The 24,176-nt window shown below is 41.4% G+C and overlaps 2 protein-coding genes across 8 annotated transcripts in view; both read left to right on the top strand.

The window, feature by feature from the left end:
• Nucleotides 1–1,035: 1,035 nt before the first annotated feature.
• xpnpep3 (X-prolyl aminopeptidase 3, mitochondrial) lies at nt 1,036–11,222 on the top strand. 2 transcript variants are annotated; one of them, XM_058653415.1, is made up of 12 exons: nt 1,036–1,148; nt 1,234–1,363; nt 2,827–2,949; nt 4,176–4,363; nt 5,075–5,294; nt 5,818–6,002; nt 7,117–7,179; nt 8,409–8,522; nt 8,624–8,709; nt 9,367–9,550; nt 9,892–10,012; nt 10,210–11,222. In XM_058653415.1, exons 2-12 carry the CDS (start codon nt 1,294–1,296, stop codon nt 10,374–10,376), a joined length of 1,521 nt encoding a protein of 506 aa, XP_058509398.1. In that variant the 5' UTR covers nt 1,036–1,148; nt 1,234–1,293; the 3' UTR covers nt 10,377–11,222. The 2 variants fall into 2 exon arrangements, with proteins under 2 accessions (XP_058509398.1, XP_058509399.1); XM_058653416.1 differs by having other exon boundaries at nt 1,043–1,148; nt 1,283–1,363.
• A 1,033-nt stretch (nt 11,223–12,255) lies between these two features.
• ep300b (E1A binding protein p300 b) overlaps nt 12,256–24,176 on the top strand; it is a 29,388-nt gene continuing 17,467 nt past the window's right edge. For 4 of the 6 annotated variants that reach the window (XM_058653356.1, XM_058653355.1, XM_058653354.1 and 1 more), the window contains exons 1-11: nt 12,257–14,293; nt 16,591–17,186; nt 18,377–18,556; nt 21,612–21,909; nt 22,247–22,360; nt 22,530–22,769; nt 22,949–23,051; nt 23,151–23,279; nt 23,418–23,535; nt 23,646–23,829; nt 24,050–24,127. In XM_058653356.1, coding sequence (XP_058509339.1) covers nt 14,200–14,293; nt 16,591–17,186; nt 18,377–18,556; nt 21,612–21,909; nt 22,247–22,360; nt 22,530–22,769; nt 22,949–23,051; nt 23,151–23,279; nt 23,418–23,535; nt 23,646–23,829; nt 24,050–24,127 — 2,134 coding nt within the window. In that variant the 5' untranslated portion in view covers nt 12,257–14,199. Of the gene's footprint in view, nt 14,294–16,590; nt 17,187–18,376; nt 18,557–21,611; nt 21,910–22,246; nt 22,361–22,529; nt 22,770–22,948; nt 23,052–23,150; nt 23,280–23,417; nt 23,536–23,645; nt 23,830–24,049; nt 24,128–24,176 lie in introns of all 6 variants that reach the window. The other 2 variants (XM_058653357.1, XM_058653353.1) reach the window with 1 other exon arrangement.

The following is a 24,176-nucleotide window of genomic DNA, read 5'->3' as shown; positions in this document are numbered from 1 at the left end:
AATCCTAAAACATTCTAAAAGCTGCACATTTTCATTACATCATCACACGGGTTAATTCCAAGTAATGGAAACATGGCAAAGGATAAGTCTAACTGCTTACCAAGCAAAAAGTAAAGGTTTTATCGTCATTTCCGACCCATTTGACTGAAAACAGATGAATTTGGTTTGATTTTTATTTTAAAGCTTGATTTTAAACTATTTGAATATGCTTGTATGTCGTGTTGCGACATTATTAACATTGACTTGTGCCAAATTTGCTGCTGTCCAAACACTAGCTCTTACAAATATTAGCCACTTAATAGAAGGCTCATCTAATAAAATCTATACCTGCTAAAGTCTACCATATCTTCAGAATATGATATGTTGGCCACTTTTTCTCATAGATTGGCAGCAGCTTTTACCAAATGGAAACTGAAATTGGTAAATTGCTCACTCGCTGTACCAAAGCCTTAAGAAACCTGCTGGACTCAAAGTCATGTTGTTTGAGTCCCACGATGACTCACCTACCATCAAGGTAGACAAGACATTGCACAATGCAAATTTAAAAAAATAATAATAATTTCCAGTGCAAACAATTACAGAATATAGTAAAACATAGAATATAAGAAAAAGATAAACAAAAGACTACAAAATCCTAAACTAACTGAGAAAGACAGTCACAGAGACATTATTGCACATGTCCTGAACTATGAAAACTTAAACATGGGATGTGCTGGACGGATGGATGAAAGAATGATTAAGTGATTAAAAGAGTCATGATAATGTGTGTCAGTACCTCAAAAAATCTGTTTGTTTTAAATGGATTTATTCATTGCCTTTGAGAAGTGATTGTTCATTGTGTAGTCTCATCTATTAGATGAGTTTCGTCACATTTCTCCCCTCATGTGCTATTAAACAGCAGTTACATCCCAGACAGTTTCAATCAAATGCAAGTAATGTATGTTTTAAAAAAATAGTGAGATCTATTAGTAATCATGAAAAGGAGGCGGGACCGACGCCTCTGCCTGAGAAGCCATACCCAGGGTTACTAATCCCCCTAGAAACGAATGAATGTGGATAAGTCAAGTGATATGAGAGCAACAGAGTAGCTAGCTAGGGTTTCTGTGAAACTAACGAGATACATGTTTCTTTTATAACATTTAACGCCGGTAAGTCGCAGCAGCAACACATGACTGTGTGTGTAAATATATAGTGTGATGACCTTGTTGACTGAATGTGACTCTTCCGGTGTAGAGCTGCTGTACGACATGCGGTAACACAGCTTCGTGTGTGTGTCCTCCAGTTGCAGCAGCAATGTTGCCCTCGGCCAGCACTGTGCTGCGGTCTACAGTCAAACTGCTGCCGCGGCCTCTGTGGAACAGAGGTGGGTCCAACACTGTGTGGTACTACCTTTTCCACTATATTGTGTATAATATCTCTCAATTTTAGTTTCTTTATGGGTGTACTCCATTACCCACACATAAGAAATATTAAACCCTTTACCCCACTACATTTATTTGACAGCTGCTTGTTTTTGGAGTAACATTTTATAGTGTATTGTTAAATATTCAGTCAATAGTACCAAGTGACCTCTTATTCCACATGTTTTATTTGACATTTGTACATGCAATCACTACTGGTGCATAGGTGTTTTTGTGCAATTCTCTTAGAGTTAAGACATAAAACAGACATAAAGCTACTCGCACACTAACATGAACATTATGAACACTGCTGCTTGTATATAAGAATCCTGCACATTGTGCAAGCCTATTGCACTTTGTCCTGACATGACAAATAGCGTACAAAGTCAAAGAGTCCATAATAATCTTTATTTATTTATAACTTTTTTACATTACATTACGTTACATGTTATTTAGCGGACGCTTTATCCAAAGCGACTTACAATGGCATTGAGTACAATCAGCCAGGGGTGGAGTTGAACTTGCGACCATGTCTCCTTGCAGCAGCACAGCACAAATGAATGAGGGAAAGGATAATGGTGGAGACTTTGTTCCTGCACTTTTAACTGTTCACAGACGTTTTGTATTCTTCAGTTAGGCAGATATCGTGACGTATCACTCTATGATTGTCTTGCAATATCTTGATTACGCGTATCGTGTCACGTATCACATTGCAGGTATCCAGTGATTGCTAATACAGCAAAGCACCCACTAAAAATTTCCAAAATAAATTAATCTGTTCAAAAAAAACCTGTCAGTCACCAGTTTTACGGGATAAATGCTTCTTACCTTGCCTGCCCCATGGTGCTTAGGCTACATCGACACTGCTCAGTTAAATTCTACTGCGGACACAGCTGTCATCCACACTAACCTGGCAGGGCTCCTGTGCTGCGTTTCTGATAGTGTTGCTTGACAGAGCCTGTTTTCAGATGAAGGACGCAGCATACAAATGTTGTTACGTTGTTTTCGTTCACAAAGACCAAACAGAGGCAGAATGATAACATTCAACATTCAACAACCAAACTCACCACAAGTTATGCACTTTAATACAGCTTTAATTCATAAGGAGTATGGAGATACTGGGTAGTAAGTTGAGACATATTATTTCCTTCCATTATGGCTTTTGCCATCAGTCATGTAGAGAGTACCTATGGATTTGAGGTCAGATCCAGTGATCCTCTCTGCAGTCTTCATGGCTCTATAGAGAGCCGTCCTCTTTTCCTTGGTGGTTTTTTACTAGGCTAGTATCGTGTTTCACAATTCAACACCTTAAAACCTCCTGTTTCTTTGAACTGACAATATCCAAAGATGTCAAAGGTAACAAAGATCCATAATATTGTTAAATTTTTTATTAGAAACTTTCTATTACTCATTTTTCTGTCTGCAGGTTGTTTTTGGTGCTCGTACAGAAGCATTTCGTTGAAACCAGGAGGTTTGAAACCAAAGACAGTTCCACATCGGTACCTGGGCCAGCCCAGCCCTTTCACACATCCACACCTCATTAAACATGGTGAGTATAGTGGTGCAGTGTTGTGCCAAGAACCAACACATGTACTGTATGCCTTTTAGCAACAGGCTCAAGACATAGTTATTTCTTTTGGGCGTTAAACGTTCATACACTTGTGTATGATTAGAGAATTATTATTCCAAGAGGTCTAGATAGTGAAAACTTCCTTGAGCAAAGACAGATTCACAACAGAAAAAATACCAAAGCACCGCATAAACAACATCAGAGGACACGACTGGGTTTTTCTCCTTTTGCTTTCACTCTGTTTTTGTTTGTGTGAGAATGATTTGTGGTGGTGGAGAGAAAACGATAAACGTCATATGCCACTTTTCCACTACATGGTTTCAGCGCGACTCGACTTGCCTCGGCACGGGACTTCTTTTCTTTTTTTTTGCTTTACCATTAGCGATAGTACCTGGTACTTTTTTTAGTACCTGCTCTGGCAAGGTTCCAAGTGAACTGAGACTGTCAACCACCAGAGTGTCGTCACAGGAAGAGTTATGAGCAAGACGTCCGACACAGGAATCAAACCATTCAATGCCGAACTGTAGATCAATTAAAAAGACTTCAAAATCCTGAAAACATGTGTTAATCTCCAACATTTAGCAAAGAAATGTCTAAAATCTCAACATTTAACAGAGGAGTCTGGTGTATTTAACAACAGCACTAATGAAAGCCTACAAATCTCTGTGTTGTCTACATGTCTCTTTATTCACATCACGCAGTGTGAAGTTACTTTTCTCCAATCATTATTTTATTCTCCCTTCCCTCATCTCCTTGAGTTTGTCTCTCGCTCAGTGACTAGTTGCCATGCTCATCCCAATTCACTGATATGATTGGCGGAGTGGTCACGTGATGCTTTACAGCACATGTAATTGGTCATTGAAGTTGCACCAATTAAAAATTGAAATGAAAACTTGATAATTATCTGTGATTTATGGAAATAGGCTTATGTCCATTTGACTATGAACTCACAAACTCTGTTTGTTGATATCCCAGGAACAAATTTTGGGAATTTCTTCAAAATTCAGCTCCTACTGATCTGTGAGGCCTCTGATACTGCATTTATACAATGGTAGAGTTGGAATACATGTTTTCTCTACTTCACTTTCCCCCTTGGTATACTGCTGTTAGTATTTATGTTGTGCAGGGTATTTATCTTCCCCCCCCTCCTTATTTTGCGTCACTTGTTTTTGCATGACACCACATTTCTGACCTGTGTTCCTCAGGTGACGTGACCCCGGGCTTGAGTCAGACGGAGTACGAGCTCCGTAGACACCGGCTGGCCTCTCTTATTGAGGCGCAGGCAGACAGATTGGGACCGTCTGCATCCTCTAGCACCCATGTCGTCATTGTTTTGTCCCATCCCACCCGCTACATGAGCAATGACATCCCTTATCACTTCCACCAGAACCAGGTGCGTGTTTGGTGTCATGTTGCATCTTTTTAGACATAAAAATTGTCTATCCCAGCATTATTTGTGATATTTCTACAGCTTGATAAACAGACACAGCTAAAAGCAGCAGTTGTAAATGTACTTAAAAGTATTGGAAGTTCTGTTTATCAGTCAAATGCAGTCCAGTATTTTGAAAAAAACATTTTAATTTTAATTTGAAGGCTCACATTTGTGCTGTGTCCTGTTTAGAGAGGCTCTTCATTTCGGCCCCACATTTTATTTCTTACAGCACAAGGCAAAGCTAAGACAAAATCACTATATTTTCTAATTTGGCCTGATTATTATTTTATTTTATCATAAACAGCTTGTGCACAATTTATTTTATTGTGTGATGTACCGCTGTTTCATTCATTTTAGATTAATGTCAGGCTGAATGTCTGACATGTGTTGTGCATTGATTTTTGGATATTGTACATTGATATCCAAAAACATTGACTTGGCACTGAAGTAATCGTGATACAATTGAATCGTGTCAAAGCATATCCTCCCAGCCATAGTGATAACAGAGAATCAAACAGTTTAAATCATCTCATCCTGAAAAACTTGGGTACAAAGAAGCATTTCTAGTGCTAATGTAAACCCTTTTTTTATATATCATATCTTGTTGGTTGCGTTAGTAATTGAAATTCTGACATACCTTCACCAAATAACTAGGAATCAAATGTTTCCCAGGATTTCCTCTATCTCACTGGCTTCCTCGAGCCAGACAGTGCCTTGGTTCTTCATGGGAAAGGGCGACCGGATCAGGCCATCTTGTTTGTGCCCCGCAGAGACCCAGGGCGAGAGCTGTGGGACGGGCCTCGGTCAGGGAAGGATGGGGCTGCCGCTTTGACCGGCATAGAGAGAGTTCATAGCACTGAAGAACTGGGTTTGGTGCTCCGCTCCCTTAAAGGTGCGTGGATGTGAAAGTGTGAGGATGCCTGTCAGAAATGTATTTTTTACAGTAAATGTTGAAACAGTGGAGCTGTGATTTCACTGAGGTACAACAACCATTGTTCAATTCCAGCTAAAGGATTTTTATTTTGTTAACCTGCAATTTCTAAATTAATACAAAAACCCTCTCAAATACATTCAATAAGAAGCAGGTCCCTGGTTCTGCTGTTTACATTCCGCTCTCTCAGTGTTTCCCCTCTATCTCCAATTGTACTATCACATCATAGACTGTTTTTAAAAATTGCAAAACAAACTCCCTTTTTGAAGGTTTGACCAGTACAGACTTCACCTTGACAGATTGACAGCTGACAAAAACTTGAAGGTCTCTGTACAATACCATGCTGTAAGTGAGTCAAGGTGAATGTTTTGTACAATGGTCACAGTTATAGGGTTAAGACAACTATGACCTTATTATTACAAAGTACTGAGTGGCTTTCTTTTGTAATGTAACGTAATAAACCCATTAAACAATACTCTTTCAGGCACTCTGCTGTGGTACGATAACTCTCAGCCTGTTCACCCCCGACTCCACCAGGCTCATGTAAATCCTCTGCTGGAGGTGGGGCCCATGCCGCGCACTCTCAGGCCCCTGATCCACTCTCTCCGGGCCCTCAAGAGCTCAGCAGAGGTGGTGCTCATGCAGGAAGCAGGTCGCATAACAGCACAGGTTGGTGTATAATACAGTCATGTGTGCAATTTCTGGTGAGGAATAAATTAGGAGACCCCCACATTTTTCCCCACTTAAAATGGCTGATATCACACACAGTGTATCACATCAGGTGCACATGATTAAAACATTGTTACTCAGCATTTTGAAGGAGACTTGCCCTATTTAAACCACAGACATTCAGTTTGGTGTGCTCCTGACTGTTGACGTGAGCGTGAACACCATGGTGAGATAGAAAGACCTGTCTGAGGCCTTCAGAAAGAAGAGTGTTGCAGCTTATGAGTCTGGTAAGGGATTTAAAAAGATCTCAAAAGAGTTTGAAATCAGCCATTCCACTGTCTGGAAAATGGTGGCGGACATTCAAAACAACTGCCAACATGCACAGGTCTGGCCGTCCAAGCAAGTTCATCCTGAGAGCAGACCGCAAGACAGCAAGCTCTGGCGACTGTTGATGTGTAAGTGCATGCCTCTACAATCTGAAAGAGACTGCACAAGTTTAATTTTCACGGGAGGTGTGCAAGGAGGAAACCTTTACTCTCCAAGAGAAACATTAAGGCCACACTGAAGTTTGCCAGAGAGAACGTAGACAAAGAACAGGACTTCTGGAATAATGTTCTTTGAACATTGAGGACATGTTTAGCGCACACCAAATACAGCATTCCAGGAAAAGAACCTCATACCAACTATGAAGCATGGATGTAGAAGTGTCATGGTTTGGATGCTTTGCTGCAGCAGGACCTGGCCAGCTCACAATCATAGAATCCATCATGAATTCTACAGTGTATTAGGGGGTAGGGTGTCCTAACTTTTTAGGACACCCTTTTTCCTTTTAGAATATGCATTTATGTTGATGTCTTTTGTTTAATGAGTAAAATAATGTTATTTTTTGCTGTTTACCTGCAACCAGATCACTTTCTTTTCCAGAGATAAATAAATACAAGATTAGATATCAATATGTGAACATTTCTTAATGAATAACTGAATATTTTATGGCGTGTCCTAATTTTTTCACATGACTGTAGCTTATTGCTTCTGCTACCTGCAAGCAAGGCAATTTTTTCATGTAACTGCCCAACACTTTTTAACATAACACCTGCTCAACCTTGTCTTTCAGGCTTTTAGGAGGACGATGGCGCTGTCTCAAGGAGACGTGGATGAAGCTGTCCTCTTTGCAAAGGTAACTGAAAATCTTTCCGGACTACACTTGACTTTCACTATCATGCGTGTCCTTACGATCTGCATTTTATAATCTGATATATCTTCTTCGTATATCTATATGATCTGATATAACTACTGTGCCCATAAGTATCATGGGTTATTCAGTTACTGTAAAAGTAATAGATGAATCCTCATTAGAATTGACAAGCTGACAGAAACCACACATTTAGTTACAGTCCTGACAACTTTTTATCAAGGGTCACACAGAAAGCATTTTTCTGTCATCTTCAAGCATGTATGTATGTATGTTTATATGCCCATAATGAAAATCAGATTACGCTGAGCTCCTTCAGATCAGGTTCTAGCATCCATCCGGAGTGATCTGATCACAAGTAGACAGCTCTAACGCAAAATGCTTCCTCGATTTGTCTCGAGATCCAATCACTTGAACCACAATCCAAGGTGGTCTGGGACAGATGTGGCTACATTCTTTTAGAAGTGCAAAAGGATGCAATTAAGACCACCTGCAAAGCTGACATCCTCTGACCCTTTACAGTTACACTCTGTAAAGAGAATGTTTTCATTTCTCAGAGCCCATACGTTGATCTTTTTCTGACCACTGTCACAATTTTAACACTTATCACCATACTGTACTTTTACCATTGTTTTTCTTGCTTATACTGACACACACACATATATTGACAACTGATGCATCACTATAGTGACATGAGCAAAAACACGTTTTTGAGAACAGAAATTACTTTCCACAGACAGACACAGGAGGAGACACATTCATGATCTATTTTCATGCCATGTGTGATCAGATGAACTCGGGTGATCTGATCACAAGCTGTCCACTTGTGAACAGATCTCTAAGGACGTACAGTATGTTGCCAGTCCATATTAGCGCAGAGACTGAACAGGGCCATCCTGTCAGTTGGTTTATTACATTAATATAGCACATTAACTGAAAAGGAAAATAGAATTATAGCTAAACGTTGAATGAATTGTGCAGGGAAGAAGATGAGATACCAAAGAACGTCTGTGATTAGTTGAGTTAGTTATGAGTGCAAAGGGTCCTGGGCCACATTAAAGACTGCCTTCTGAATTTATGTCCCCTGACTCTTCTTTTCTTTTTCTCATATTCCTTGCACTGATTTATTTGTGGTCACACCACAATATTTACACTGACACACATTCACATTCATTTACTTGGCCCCTCCTTATTAACATTAAATCTTATTCCAGTTTGACTTTGAGAATCGGCTGCATGGTGCAAACTTCCTGGCTTATCCTCCTGTGGTTGCTGGAGGTAATCGGGCCAACACTCTTCACTATATAAACAACAACCAGGTCATAAAGGTAAAGGAAGATGCTGCATGTGCCAAAGGATCAAACTTGTCATATAAGTAAATATGTTCATACAGTATGTTTATTTATTTTCCCCTCCTCTACTGCACCAGGATGGTGAACTGGTGCTGCTCGATGGTGGTTGTGAATACTTTGGTTACGTCAGTGATATCACTCGAACATGGCCAGTAAATGGAAAGTAAGTCTGACACAATAAAGTCATAATGATCCACTTGTACACGATGTACAAATCATGCCTATGCCAAAACATACAATTGCACCACAGCTATGGTGATAACTCGCATCATATAAAAATTATACACACACACAGGAAGTTAGTTTTGATGTCATTTGAATGTAAATGCAAATAATTTGCTTAAATGTTTTTCTCTTATTGTGAGTAGTTTTACATTTGGTTAACTTAAAGGTCCAGTGTGAAAAAAATACTCAAATTTAACGGTGATTGTGTGTCAGGGAACTATGGTGGCCTTTGCATACCAGAAAGGATGAAAACACTCACTTTCACAGCTCCCTCCACTCTCCCAGACGGAAATGTCATTGTTTGTGTAGTAAGCTTCTGCATCAGAATATCAAATTCCCTCTGTGGCTGCTTTGTCCATTCAGGCTGCTGTAGAAATATATTAGGGCAAGATGGCAACCTCCATAAAGCAAGGTCCCTCGTATAGTACATATAAAAGGCTTATTTCTGCAGAGCATAAACTCTCCAAAACACACTGGACCTTGAGTGAAATTAAAAAATGCGATATGGCTGGGTGTTTGATTATTGTCTTATTATGCACGAGAGACACAAACTCTCTGCCTTATATGTATGACGCCCTGTCCTCTCTGCCGTCAGATTCAGCCCCACCCAGGCGGAGCTTTATGAAGCTGTCCTGGAAGTGCAGCGCTCCTGTATTTCTCTGTGTTCCCCTGGTGTCAGTCTAGATCATATCTACAGCACCATGCTGGCTCTGCTGGGACAACAGCTCAGGAGGCTTGGGATCATCAAGACCAGTGCAAGTGATTCTGATGTACTGCAGGTAATAATCTGGTATATACTGTACAGTATTGGAAATGACACTGGGATTAATCCTGAATTTAGTCATGCTTCATAAATGTAGGTAGAAAATGTCACCCTGGACAGTTCACCAGTCCATTACAGGGCCACATAGACACAAACAACCATCCACTCTCACTCTCACACCTATGGTCAATTTTGAGTGTCCAATTTACCTAATCCCCATACTGCATGTTTTTGGACTGTGGGTGGAAACCAGAGAATCCAGAGAAAACCGACTCACACATGTTGGGAACATGCAAACTCCATGCAGAAAGGCCCTTGTTCTGACTTCATATTTATTCAACTATTTTCACCTCCTAGGCTGCTCGACGGTACTGCCCCCACCATGTTGGACATTACCTAGGCATGGATGTCCACGACACTCCTGAGCTGTCCCGCTCACAGCCTCTACAGCCAGGAATGGCCATCACTATAGAACCAGGTATGACTCTACTAGACTTTTAATTCCCTAACCTTAGTTTTTTTTCTCAATCTGATTCAGATGGGGCTGTTTATCATAAGTAAAAATTTGGGTTAAAAACACTCACATTTTCCTCTATACGAAGTTAATATGGTGAACTACCCCTCTTCTATGCGTCTCGTGTTTTTGCTGCTTTCATGCAATTTCTGCTTTTCTAGGGTTGTACATCTGTAAGGACAATGACCAGGCTCCTGATCGTTTCCGTGGCTTGGGCATCAGGATCGAGGATGATGTGATGATCCGAGACCAGGGGGGCCCTCTGATATTGTCTTCTGACACACCAAAAACCATTGCTGATGTAGAAAAGGCTTGTGCGCAGAGATGAGGCAGTGAGAAACCAAGTGACCAAGTCAGCCACAGAGTCGATGGGAGATGGCGTGCTGTGCTTTTTGACCTTCTCCATGGTGTTGCCATCACTAGGCTCAGGGCTTAGCTACGTGAAAGGTGCGAGTGCTCTGCAAGACTCCAGTTTTGGTCTCATTTCAACATCTGTAGATTTTGCAGTCTGGAGAAAGTCTTTAAACGTGAAAAAATTCTGTACAACACAGTGCTGATTTAACGGAATCTTTGAATTTCATCATGTACACTACACTGTAGCTGATGTAATCCTCCTTAAAAAACTACTCATCAATGTCTCATGTGACGTGTGATCAGGCTCTACATATACACCACGTTTATCTAATAATGTGATGGTGCTCTCAGCATTTTCATTCTTAAAAACTACAGTATGTGCTCCACATTATGTTTTCCAGAATTGTCACAATCCTGTCAAGTACAAGTCAAGTTTATTTGTTTTTAAATCCTTTAAGTTCTTAAGCCAGTTCACACACTTCACAATTAGTCTGTTAACGCTCAAACATGTGGCAGTTCATGCTGCAGCAAAAAGGATTTAAACACCAGATGCAATGAACATGCATTCACTGTGCTGTAGTATTATTGTCAGGATAATAAGGTCCAGAGGATGTTACATCTTTAAGCACACACACAATAGATTATAAGAAACCTGTCAACAACAGCCGCCTCTAATACACCAATGCACTAGAATATGAAATAAATGATTCTATACATATGTGGGGAGGGGTTTTGTTCTTAGCAGAGAAAAATGTTATCTCTTGGACATTGGTGTTTATACTGTATGTATTAAAAAAAACTATATTTCTTTCATAACTAATCTCTTTTGTTGGTTTGATTAATGCTCCTTGTGAAGGACAAGGTGACTTGTGATGAGGATTTTAATAGTGGCTACACTGAATTAGGCAACAAAACATTGACTGTAATGCAATAGGACAGATGTGTTTCACCTCAGGGTTATATGGTCACTTAGGCAAAGATCTCCATTCTGATTTTATACAAAGGTCTCCATCAATTTGGTATGTGGTTACTGTGGTTACTTCTCTGATAGAAGTCTTCATTTTGAGATCACAATTTGATCACTACTGCTGACCTTCAAATTAGAAATTGAGGTCCTCGTGCAGGGATGAGGACCGTTTGTCAGTCAATATCCATTTTGATCCTTCAGGAGCCATAACGTCTTTAATGCAATGGCTCAAACTGTTATGTTTTTTTTTTTCATGAGATGTCTGATGTCAGATGGTAGTGATGCTGACATGTGTAATCTAGGTTTTGGTCTCTCAGTCTCAGGTCTTTGCATGAGTAACTTTTGTGCATTTCTCCAGATTCACATATGAGTGCATGTCTTCTCAGATGAGGAAAATCCTTGTGGTGGATGTGCAGTACAGTTCAAACAGGGATGGAGTACATCTCTTTGAGAATTTTATGCTTGACAGCTCAATTATTTCATGTTTTGGGCACACATAATCTGGTCCCACGGCAAATCTGGTCCTATGCCTCAACTCTGGTGCTCACATTGTAAATATGTTGGGTTGTAATAATAATTGACAGTAGGTGCATTAAGTAGGTTAAAATATAAATACTCTAAAGACCTCAAATGTATTCTTCTGTAGGATATGTGTGTAAAAGTCCACCATCGAGTGCTGCTGTAGTCGACTGACAGTGCAAGATAAAAGTGGAGCATCACTGTCCCCTACAGATTTAAGTCGGCGACTGCCGTCAAGAGTGGAGAACCGGTTTCCGAGCAATCCCGAACACCTACGAAGACAACCTCCCCTCTCCTTCCCTCCCTCCCTCCTCCCCTTCACGCCTAATGTTGCTGTACCTCCAACCCTCCCCCCGTATCAGAGGAGTAGAAACAACAAGCCGCCATTTTGTTTGTGCGGAAAAGACCGTCAGAAACAGGAGGAGATAACCGAGAGAAGGAGCGACTCCGGCGACCAAAGTCAGCCGCTCCAGGAACCGTCGGGGGAGGAAAGAACTGCCAAATTTTTGTCCGTGATATCAAGCGAGCGAAAGCATCACAACACGATAAGACGGCAGTGGTGGGAAAACCGACTGGGTGATATTTATTTATATATATAAATATATATATATATATATATATATGTATGTATACATATATATGCATGCATGAGAAGTAAATACTCCGAAAAATCCAAGGAAGGGGGTGTTTTGCGGAGCGGAGACGGAGAGGGGAGGCGGAAGAGAGCGACACATTACGACGAGGAGAGACCTGCGAAAAAAGGGAGAAAACACCAACATGAAAAATCATTATGTGTCCGTCGCGGAGGAAGGAAAGAGTCCGCATAGACAATTATATAAATAAATTGCTGCCGGGCAGAAGGGAGAGGTGGAAAGAAAGACTGGTTTAAAGAGAAGGGGGGAAATTGCCAGGATCAACGCGAAGGGGGGCAATCTCCATCACAAAGAGTCAATGAGAGGATTTTTGTCTGCCCAAAAATATCTTATGGGGGTGTCAACATCATTGTGCCGATCTGAAGCTTTCCGCTTCCGAAATCATCTTTTCTCAGTGACCCACCGTCAAATTTTTCGCCTGTCGCCGTGCTGTGCTCCTGTTTTTTGTTAAGAGCTTTCTGTTTCTCGTCTCTTGCTTGGTCAAGACATCCCATTGCAGTGAATGACAAGTGTGTATACTTCTATATTTTGGGGGATTTTGTTATATGCCTGGCGAGAAATGGGGAGGAACCTCTTCAAGAGCACAAGATAAGTAACCCCACAGATTACACATAAAACTAATTGGATAAATCTGGCTGCCCTCCGATTGGTATTGAGCGCTGTGATTTTCTTAAGAAACCGCATTATTCAGGAAGAAAGTGTGCATCAGAAATCGACTGCACAAGAGTAGTTATTTCTGGCGAAATTTCTCAATATTTCAACCTTTGCTACCCCGCTGACTGAAAGAGGCATATTCGCGCAAAGGGGGTTGCAACAACCAAATGTGCAATACGACTCTCTGCTTTCTGACCCAGTGCCTTGCATGGTCAAACACATGCACATGCAAAAGAAAGCCAATGTGCAGTAGAGTATTTGCAAGACTTCTGTGTTTCCATATCTGCAGAACTGTCGTCCTATTTATTAAGCTACCGTTCAACCAGTGCACATTATTCTTTCACAGTGTTGCACTTGAGAGTGCCACTTACACCCGAACTGTATTTTGAATCTATTGCTGGCAGACTGCCTTTTTCATTTAGAGACGTAAAGGGATCTGTGGCGTTAATATCCCTGAGGTGTTTGGTTAGATGAGAGAAAACGATGATCTCAAAACGGCTGCATGAGAAATCGGCATCCAGAAGTTAACAAGGGGGCTGCTCTCTGACCTGAGTTTTTGGATCACAGTTGCCAATTCGTACTCACACAGAGTTAGTCTTCTGGGTTGTTTGAGGCGAGAAGTACAGGCTCTCTCCGCCGACTATGGCGGGCAGGACTGAGTGCACTACGGAGGACGGATCTTGGGACAGTTTTGTGTCGTAGAAGAGGCTACATGAGGTTGTCAGTGGGTCGCACGCTTGCCTTTTTGCCGACTCCACCTTCCCACCTCCTCCTCTTCAAATCTGTGAAGAAACAATCTCCGTCAGGGGAGGGGGATTGATATCTGCAGAGAGGAATAAACTGAGAGGGAGAACTGTGAGGGAAGGAGTCCAGCACCGCTGTCTTCTCCCCTACCGTCCCCAAGCGGTGGGGGAACGATTTCTTAAGGACTCAAGGAGACGCAAATACGGGAGATAGATTTGTCCGCCGTGGATCTACGGCATTTTTTTTAATTCGTCAAAAATATGGCTGATAATGTCCTGGAGTCCGGCCCGCCTTCAGCCAAGAGGCCCAAGCTGTCCTCTCCAGCTCTTTCTGTGTCTGCAAGTGATGGAAACGGTAAATATATTTGCATGCATTCTTGTCTGAAAAGAAAACACAAAGTAGCATGTAGTGTTACTGCATGAAGTAGTCACAACCAAGAGTAACCCCATACTTGCACAGCAACTTAGTTGGTCTGAAACATGCCCCTTTATTCATGCATTTTCTATGTGACTATAAATTCGAAGTTAGGCTAAAACAAACATTCTGGTAAATGTTCAGTCTATCTAATAAAATTCTTTAAAAGAAAAGACAATTTGGCGTTGGCGGTAAGAGCAGTTGTGTTTTGATGTGTTAGCCTCAACAGGCTAACTAGCTTCGAACTACAACATTCATCCCCCAAACAATGGAAGAGTCGAGTCACCCCAATTTGCTTCAAGTTCCCTAGCTCCACCAAAAGTTGTTTATTTGGAAGCATTAGATTGTTTACACATAAATTACCAGTATCCACTAATATTTTGCAATTAAAGGGTAAAACTGCTCTTTCTAAAACGGCTTTAGGAGAAAGTAACGGAGCAAGCTAGCTAAGTAGCTAGTTAACCCACCAGACCGGCTCAGCTGTGCACGGTAGCTGGTTAGCAACGGAAATGAGCGACATTTAGCTAAACCTTGTTGGTCAACCGAGCGACCTTAATTCTAGTTTATACTTGCCAATTCTTTATGTATTTGTGTTTTTTGGAGTAGTACGGGGGCATGCGTTTCGTGTACTTGGCGTGTTGTAAACATTATATACTCCGTTTCAGTGAGCTGTTGTTCACCAACTAGCCATTGTTCGACTACTTCAATGGAGTTACGCTAACTGTTGTATTATCTAGCTGAAGATGAGGCTGTGTGTGAATTTTAACTGCGCTTCTGAGTGAACGTGTTCGAGCATATGGTCACCGACACTGAAACGTTTGCTCCTACGTCTGTTGATTTGGAACGTTTTACTTTTTGGTGGCGGTACTACCGACGAAGCACATTCTTATTCATCCATTGTTTGACTCTGCACGGCGACAGTGCGCTGCACTTTTAGCAGTTTACGTGTGCAAATATTGCAACACTTAACACAGGCACAGAACTTAAAACACGTCGACTTGTGAATTGAAGCGAAACCAAGTTACGGCAAGTTTATTTATACAGCACATCTCGGGGCATTTTAAGGTATTCTACAATAAAAAATAGAAAGAGAAATGCAGCAGTAGCAAAGGCAACATTAAAGGGGGGGGGGGGGGGGCATTTTATTTAAATGCAGTTGCAAACGGGTAGGTTTTCATGCTAGTTTTAAAAGAATGAATTCATTTAGGAGACTTGCACTCTTCTGGGAGTTATTTCTCAGATATTTGGAGCATAAAAGTTGAAGGCAGATTACCCATGTTTAGTCCTGGTTCTGGGGACACAGAGCAAACCTGACCCAGGTGACCTTAGTGGTCTGGATGGTTCATAGTGAGCAAGCAGGTCATAATGCTCAGTCAATAAACAGGATGTTTATTTGACAATGTCCCACTATTAAACATACGCTTCAACAGTTGTTCCTTACAATACTTCAGATTTGCACAGCCATGGACTGGCCAGGAGCTCAAATTCAGCACATTTTAAACTTCATGTGCCACTTATGACTCCATCCAATAGCTGTACTTTTAATATAGTAAGACAGGGAATAAATGATGACATTAGATTCATACCTGCGCTATTGAAACACAGGCATATCTTCTAAACAGTCGCAGTTGAAGAGTCATCATTAACATGTATGTAAATGTGCAGTTTACTCGAGACCACCTGAGGTGAATAACTTGATCGGTTACATTCAGACTATTGTCAAATTAGTGCACACAATGCAAATCGAAACCATCAGCTCCATGCAATGTTATTTCTCTATATTTTGTAATTTAAAGCACTGTTTAGATCTTGATTTGCCCAGTGACATTTCCATGCTGCACATAAGAAGTGATCTGTTCTATGTCCAGACAAATTGAGGCAAAAGAAACATTGCGCTAGTAAAGTGAGAAGACTGTAAACAGGCTGGAGTATGACTGAAAACACAAATAAGCAGCCACACAAAATGTTCAGAGGTGAATTCCACTGCTAAAATATGGTGGGAATAATGCTTCTTGCACTGCAGCTATATACACACACAGGTTCCTTCAGTCATATCTGATGGTATCTATTGACAAAACCTGTTTTCAGATGCAGAAAGCAGCATAAAATTATGTTAAATCACTACTGTTCATGACAAAACAGAGGCAAAATCATAACCACAAAAAAGACTTAAACCTGCAGTTAACTTTTGGTAGTTTTGGGGGTGTTAAGATTTAAATTTCTCCCCTTGTGTCTAGATTTTGGTTCATTCTTCGACCTGGAGCAAGACCTCCCAGATGAGCTCATCAATTCCTCAGACCTAGGTCTGACCAACGGAGGGGATGTCAGCCAACTCCATACCAGTCTTGGAGGTATCGGAGGAGGGATTGGTGTGGTAGGTGGACAGGATGCAGCTGCAAAGCACAAGCAGCTGTCAGAACTCTTGCGTGCTGGGACACCAGGACAGCAGGGTGGCCCAACTTCCAACAGTACAGCACCCGGGCCTTCCATGGGGATGATGGGTCTTTCCTCTGGTGGACCTCAAGGCCTGCCCCCCCAGGGCCAGCAGCAGCAACCAGGATTAATGCAACAGGTTGGCATGGTTGGAGGAGTGGCAGCTCTAAGTCGGGCAGCTGCCATGATGGGTAATCAGAAGGGCAACACTGGACAGCAGGGGCTGATGGGGGGGCAAGTGATGAATGGTTCGCCAAGAATGGGTTACCCTAGCAATGCAGGCATGGGTAATGGTGGTAACCTTTTGGCGGAAACCTTACAGCAGCAGCAGGGCGGTCAGCCAATGGGACCTGGTGGTCAAGCAGGAATGAGACCTCAGCAACCTGGAGCACTGAACAAAGTAAGCACACTCGGCAGGTCCAGCTGATTCAAGCATCTCGCTTTTCAATAGCAGCTTTATTATAACAAATTTTTAGGAATTAAATGTTTTCAAATGAGGATAAACCTTTCTCCATACTTTTTTTCACATCCATACCTGATCCCACGTTCTGTTATATCCCATTTACTATCCTACCTGAATACTGTGCAGGCAATGGCATATTGTTTGTGCAGTTACAAATGTTGGGCTGTGAGTAGACAACTGCATACCAGTTTTGGTCATTGGTTGACAATGCGATGCCAACATTGGCAGACTGACCAACACATCAACACTGTTGACTTTTGAAATGCTAACCCAAACAAAATATGGTTTTGATGGGCAACTGAATCATATCATTGAATAATCAAGTTAAAATTCCTCAGAGAGTCAAGAGTCTTTTGAAATAACCAGTGTAAAATATTATTCAGCCTGGTTTGTTACACTCCACGGTCTTACTCAGGTTCAGTTAAGGCAGGAAAGGAATACAAATATTTATTATATACGAAAAGTTGCTGAGATTTGGGTTTGATTTTGTGAATTGTACTTTGAGGATTTTTGCATGAAAGTCATAAGTCATCTTCTCGGTTTAATGAAGGTGTAGAATTGTAGTAGTTCTCTAGAGCAGGTGTATGGTTATGAGCTGAATGCACAGGCATGTGCATGCTGAAGCCCTATTTACGCCCTCATCTGACTAATGAAGCTAATAATACTTTTTTTAATTAAAGCTAGGGCTGGGTGATATGCTCAAAATGTTTCAAATCAGTCTATCAATTATTATCATATGATCATTTGTCAGATAGATACAGATTATGGTTAGCGTCTTAGTGAACATTGAAGAACCAAAACATTATATGCCAATTATAATGTCTCAAAGTGTGTGCATTGCATTGCATAGCATAGATTTATGGTGAATATTTTTTATATGCACACATAAAAGCAACAAAACCATGCAGTGTAGCTGGATCATATGTAGCTTTGTTTTCATGTAAGATTACATTCTAAATGCTTAAATGTTTATATATCTGTGAACTTGGTGCTTAAATCCTCCTTTTAATGATGTGATCCTCTTCTTCCTTTCCTGCTTTGGTCTCCTGTGACTCTGTCCTCCTTACTGATTCTCATCCAATTGTCTCTCACCTGCTTCTGTCTTCCCCCTCTTTATGTTTGCCCAGATGAATATGATGGCTAATGCGGGCCCCTATGGTGGTCCGTATGGTCAGTCCACTGGCCAGGGGCTGCCTGGAGCAGGGCTGGGCCCACAGCTTCAGAATAAGGCAGGTCTGCCCAACAATATGGTTGCTCAGTTCAACATGGACAAGAAGGTGCCACCGGGTCAAGGCATGCCTGGAATGGTAGGATGCATATTTATTTCTATACATTCTGTAGCTTTTGTAGAAGTATTAGATGTTACTATAGATTGACTTTGCATTTTAACTCTGACACTTTTAACTTTGACATTGTTTTGCACAGTTGTTTCATCGTAGAGCTGTTTGTAGCACTCATGCTTGCTCTGAGCTCTCACAAATACAGTATATCAAACAGTTCATCACTATTGGCAGCTCCAGGAGAAAACCTGCTACATGACAGTATATTCTGCACTTTTTGTTGTTGTGTAGTTTTGTGTTAATTATTTTGTTATTAAATGGATAATTATGTACATCCCCAGTGTTTGTATGTGGGAATGTCATAGGATTCCTTTTGGGTATACACTTCAGTTTAAAGAATACTTAGCTGGAAATGGTGTGCCTAAGTGTGTGTGTGTGTGTGTGTGTGTGTGTGTGTGAGAGAGATAGAATGGAACAGGCAGAGAAACCAGTTTCTCTACCAACAAAAGCCTGAAAAGATGTAAACAATGTGCAAAATAACATTATTATACCATTTATCCTCACCACTGTCGCATGTCATTCTCTCTCTGTATATGATGGACCAAGACATGTTTTTGGATTTTAATTTTATGTCGCACCTTTCCTTCCTTATGTCTGACATGGTGCTGCTCTGTGATTACAGTTTTAATAACCTGATCAGTTCTCTTATACCACTCGGTGCATTTACATGACATTAGGACGGCACGAAGACTCGGAATGGTGCTCAACATGCTATCAACTAGCCGCTAGCTAAACCTGAATAATCCGCCTAATTCTAACAAGCTGAAAGGGGTCATATCACCACCGAGCGTACTGGAGAAGGAAGGAAACACCTCAGTATATAAATCAATAACCCACTAGTGCCTGTATACTGGTAGTAGTCCAATTACACTTTGTAGTTGAACTACAAACGCGGCTGGACGTAACTGTGTGGAAATGCAGAAAACTGAGTTACACATGTGTTTTACAGACAGAATTTTTAGAAGAATTAATTATCTATTATAAACTATTATTAAGTATTTAAAAAAAATTAAATATAAAATAAAAAGTGTGTGTATATATATATATATATATATATATATATATATAGACACACAAGAATGTGTCTGTATCACATTCTTGAGCCATTACTTTATTTAAAGTGTTTTCCAGTTTAGATGATTCCATTTGTAATTTTTTTGTATGTTACAACAACATGCAAGTGCATTTTTACCTTATAACTACCCTATACGACTACCCTATAATTTACTAGTAGCTAAATTATCTGCAGTTAGGCTTACAGTTATTTTAGATTAAAGAGGCCATAGCATGGTCCTATCTCACTGATATGTGAGATATGGAGGTGTACTTACAAACATGAAGTCGGTTTTATGGTAAAAACCTCCTAGTCGCCACAAACGAGCCGATGTAAACGTCTCACCACTGACGCTCTCGTCAGCCGCGCTGTTTCAGACCAAAACCACACCCGCAGAACACGGACTGTCTTGTGATTGGCCAGGCAACGAGAGCTTTCCCACTGTCTTGTGATTGTCCAGTTACCAGGATGTGACGTTGGCACGTCAGCTCTCAGACCTACAGCTCTGCTAGCAATTATCAAAACATTGAGTTATTCTGCCGTCCCGACCCCTCGCCGTAATCCCTTTCGCATTTGATCTGGAGTTTGACCCAGAGTCAGAAGACACTGTGACAAGTGAACCACCTCCATGCTGCAGGATGCCTGTAGCTTGGATAACGTTGTGGTTAATAGATGATAAACACAGATACATGCAAATGAAACACGAGCGAATGCGTGCCTGTAGCTGACTATCACTAATGCTAAACGACAGAACAAGCACACAAAGACAGTTTTACGGTTTGTAAATATTGTAATATACATATTGTTGGCACTGCTCCTTGCTTTAGGTGAAGTTTGGTGCTGTGTCCTGCTTTATATTGCCTGAATTTTGGGTAACAATTCTCTTTGAAGTGGTTGCCGCATACATGGAGGTATTTGGGAATGTAGCAGGGATATTCCTATCAAATATGAAAGATATCCACTGAGCTTTTCTTTGCTCATTGGTGGGGAGCTTGTAGAGTGTCTGGTATTATTTATCACAACCCAGAACAGAGCAAACACTCGCTGAACCTTTTTTCAACATGTTCTTAACCGATACGCTCGCTTAAAACGAGAGTAGTTCTTCTACGGTTGAAAGTACTTCACTGGATGTGCCCGTACCATGAGGCGCTGCTGTTTACAGGAGTGGTGAGATTCGCCAGTGACGTAATTAGTCACAGAATTGCCTTGCCGCTTTGTAGAGCTCAGGTACACAATAAAACCCTGCACTCTCAGCAGTGGCTGAACTGATTGTTATGGACTTTTAGGGCTTCATAGATGAGGTAATGACGCAGATACACACCCAAATGCAGCGTTAATTGGCACTTCTGGGCTGTGGCCATTTAACTCATTGATCTCAAAGAGGAAGGAGCCTGAACTGACTCCTCAGGTAGGAAGGGGGAACATCATTGACTTGGTTGCTTTTCATAAAGTTTTATTCTAGCTTAAATCATAATTACAATATCCACATTTACCTCAGGGAAATTAATTTTCAAGTGTATTTAGCTAATTTCAAGCCTCACTTAAATTTCAAATCAGACACCAATGAAAGTCTGTAAACCCTAGTGATGTAAAATATTACGCCAACGTTTTCTTTATAGACAATGGTATGATCACTCATCTGCCGGCATCAATGGGCTGCATAGTGTAGTTCCTTTTATAGGCTTGAGTAATATTTTATGTGTATTGCTATTTGGCTTTAATCAACCACAGGCTTGGATCTATTGTTTTCAACAGAAAGCAACTTAATTCTTTATATGGTCCTCCTGTTTTTAATTACAGCATTGTCACCAGCATTTTGAAACGGACCGTTTACTTCGCAGCTCAGTTTTTGAATGTTGTTTCGTCTACTTTTAATTAGTGCGGAGCAGTACACTGGTTCATACTATTGCAAAAAATGTTAATTAAATTGTTTCTTAATGCTCACCTGTACCTCCTCTTTGTCACCAGCCGTCTCAGCAGCCTGGAGCAGTTGGTTGTGTATCTGTCAGTGGAGCAACAGCAGTGGGAGGGGCGCAGGTTGGGCTTAGCGCTTTAGGGACAGGTCCCGGCACAGCGCCCCCTACTGCAGACCCAGAGAAGAGGAAGTTGATTCAACAACAGCTGGTCCTCTTGCTCCACGCACACAAATGCCAGCGGCGTGAGCAAGCCAACGGTGAAGTGCGACAGTGCAACCTGCCGCACTGCCGCACCATGAAAAATGTGCTCAACCATATGACTCATTGTCAGGCTGGCAAGTCCTGCCAGGGTGAGTCTGTTGAATTATCCCGATTTGCTGGTTTTATGGTTTATGGTGTTGGAATGTATCCATGCAAATTATGTTTGCATGTAGATTTTGCTCCATTTCATTTGCCTCCTAGTTATTCTCTCTTTAGGTAGCACTGTTACAATGTTACAATATCATATGGACATAGATTCATTTAACAGGATGACTCATACAATTCCCTCTTCTTTTCACTCTTAATTTTTCTGTTTGGCTCTCATTTCTTATCTCATTATTTGTCTTGCCTTTGTACCTACCTATCATATCCTCTTTTTTTCACTTCTCTTCCCTTTTTGTAAACGCATTTCATTTTCTCTTCCAGTCGCACACTGTGCTTCATCCAGACAGATCATCTCTCATTGGAAGAATTGCACACGACATGACTGCCCTGTCTGCTTGCCACTGAAAAATGCTGGAGATAAGAGGAACCAGCAACGTGAGTGCTTCTTACTACTTATGAGCTGTATACACTTGCTGGCACAGAGAGATTAAACATGAGCCATCATGAAATTCTTAATCTTGTAATTTTGAATCTTGTAACCGTCCATTAAAATACATTACACTAGGTTGAATTCACAAATAACCTCTTCCCCTTTCTTGAACAGCTCTTCTCAACAGTGCAGCAGTGGGTTTGGTAAACTCTCTAGGATCCGGTGTGCCAGGTGGACAGTCAAACACTCCAAACCTGAACTCTGCCAACCAGATTGACCCGAGCTCAATAGAAAGGGCCTATGCAGCTCTAGGTCTTACTTACCAGGGCAACCAGATGCCACAGCAGCAACAACAGGCCAACATGCCAAACCAGGGGATGCAGGGGCAGCCTGGGATGAGAAATCTAAACATGGGTTCGTTTTTAAATGCCAGCGTGCATGTCATAATATACATATGTAATGTATGTACTGTGCATTGATGTGGTGTTTTTTTTTTCTGATCATGTGCTAATCTAAGCATACATTATCAGGGTATTACAGCAGCTATACCACAATAATGATGTATATCCAACTGTTAAACTCTGTTCCCCTAGGTGGAAACTCTATGGGAGTGAATGGTGGAGGAGGTGTGCAGCCTCCGAACCAGCAATCGACCCTACTGCCAGACGCCATGTTGCACAACATGAATGCTCAGAGGTACAACTGGGGTTCATTTGTCACATTTATTTACATGATGTTCTGTATTGGCTTAAGTATTAATCGCTGTACCTTTTTCTGTCTGTCGTTTCCTTTCAGTTTGATGAACGATAGTTTGGGGAACCTGGGATCGATGCCCACAGCAACTCCGCCCTCTGTTGCAGGCATGAGGAAGTCCTGGCATGAAGACATCACACAGGACCTCCGCAACCACCTTGTACACAAGCTGTAAGTCTGCTCTGCCACCCCCAAAAAACCCAAACAAACTTGCAATGGTATGAGCTAGTTAATTTGATTATTAGATCCTTTTTAGTGCTAAATATATACTGGTTGTCTTTGTTTGCCTGTCTGTGCGTGTGTGAGTAGTGTGCAGGCCATTTTCCCCACTCCTGACCCGGCTGCACTGAAGGATCGGCGGATGGAGAATCTGGTGGCATACGCTCGCAAAGTAGAAGGGGATATGTACGAGTCAGCCAACAGCAGGGTAAGAACCCTCCAGTGGCAGAACAATGATACAACACAACTAAGAGTTTTATGCTCTGTTGAGATATAGCCTTTGACTTTATCCTTCATTTGTGCTACATCACCTTCTAGGCAGAGTACTACCACCTGCTAGCGGAGAAGATCTACAAAATCCAAAAAGAGCTGGAAGAAAAGAGGAGGACGAGGCTCCAAAAGCAGGGCATGATGCCAGGGCAACAAGGAATAGTTTCTCCAGGTTTTCCACAAGGGCCTCCCAGCATGGGACAGCCACCCATGGCCCCAGGGCAACCTCCAAGTAAGTAAACGTATAGTAAACGTATAGTTAACTTTTTTACCTCCTCCCACACTTCTGTGTACATAGACACAGGAGAAATGCGATGCTAAACCTTTTAAAGGTGTAAGACAGTGCAGACTGTTACTAACAGGGAAACTCCTCTTCTATCTCATCATTCAAATGTCATTTAGTCTTTTTTACTCTTGGACAAGATTCTTTAACTGTTACTGTAACTTGTCAGATGGTCCTCACGCTGATCCGTCCATGGTCCGACCAGCTGGACCCAATCAGATGGTCAACCGGATGCAGAACCCTGCAGGTATGTCTAATAAGTGACACTATATGTAAAGGCACATTGCATGAACAGA

Source organism: Solea solea, chromosome 16 (assembly GCF_958295425.1).
Source record: "Solea solea chromosome 16, fSolSol10.1, whole genome shotgun sequence".
NCBI lineage: Eukaryota > Metazoa > Chordata > Actinopteri > Pleuronectiformes > Soleidae > Solea > Solea solea.
Note: the sequence above shows the minus strand (reverse complement) of the source record. Positions and strands in the feature narration are given on the sequence as shown.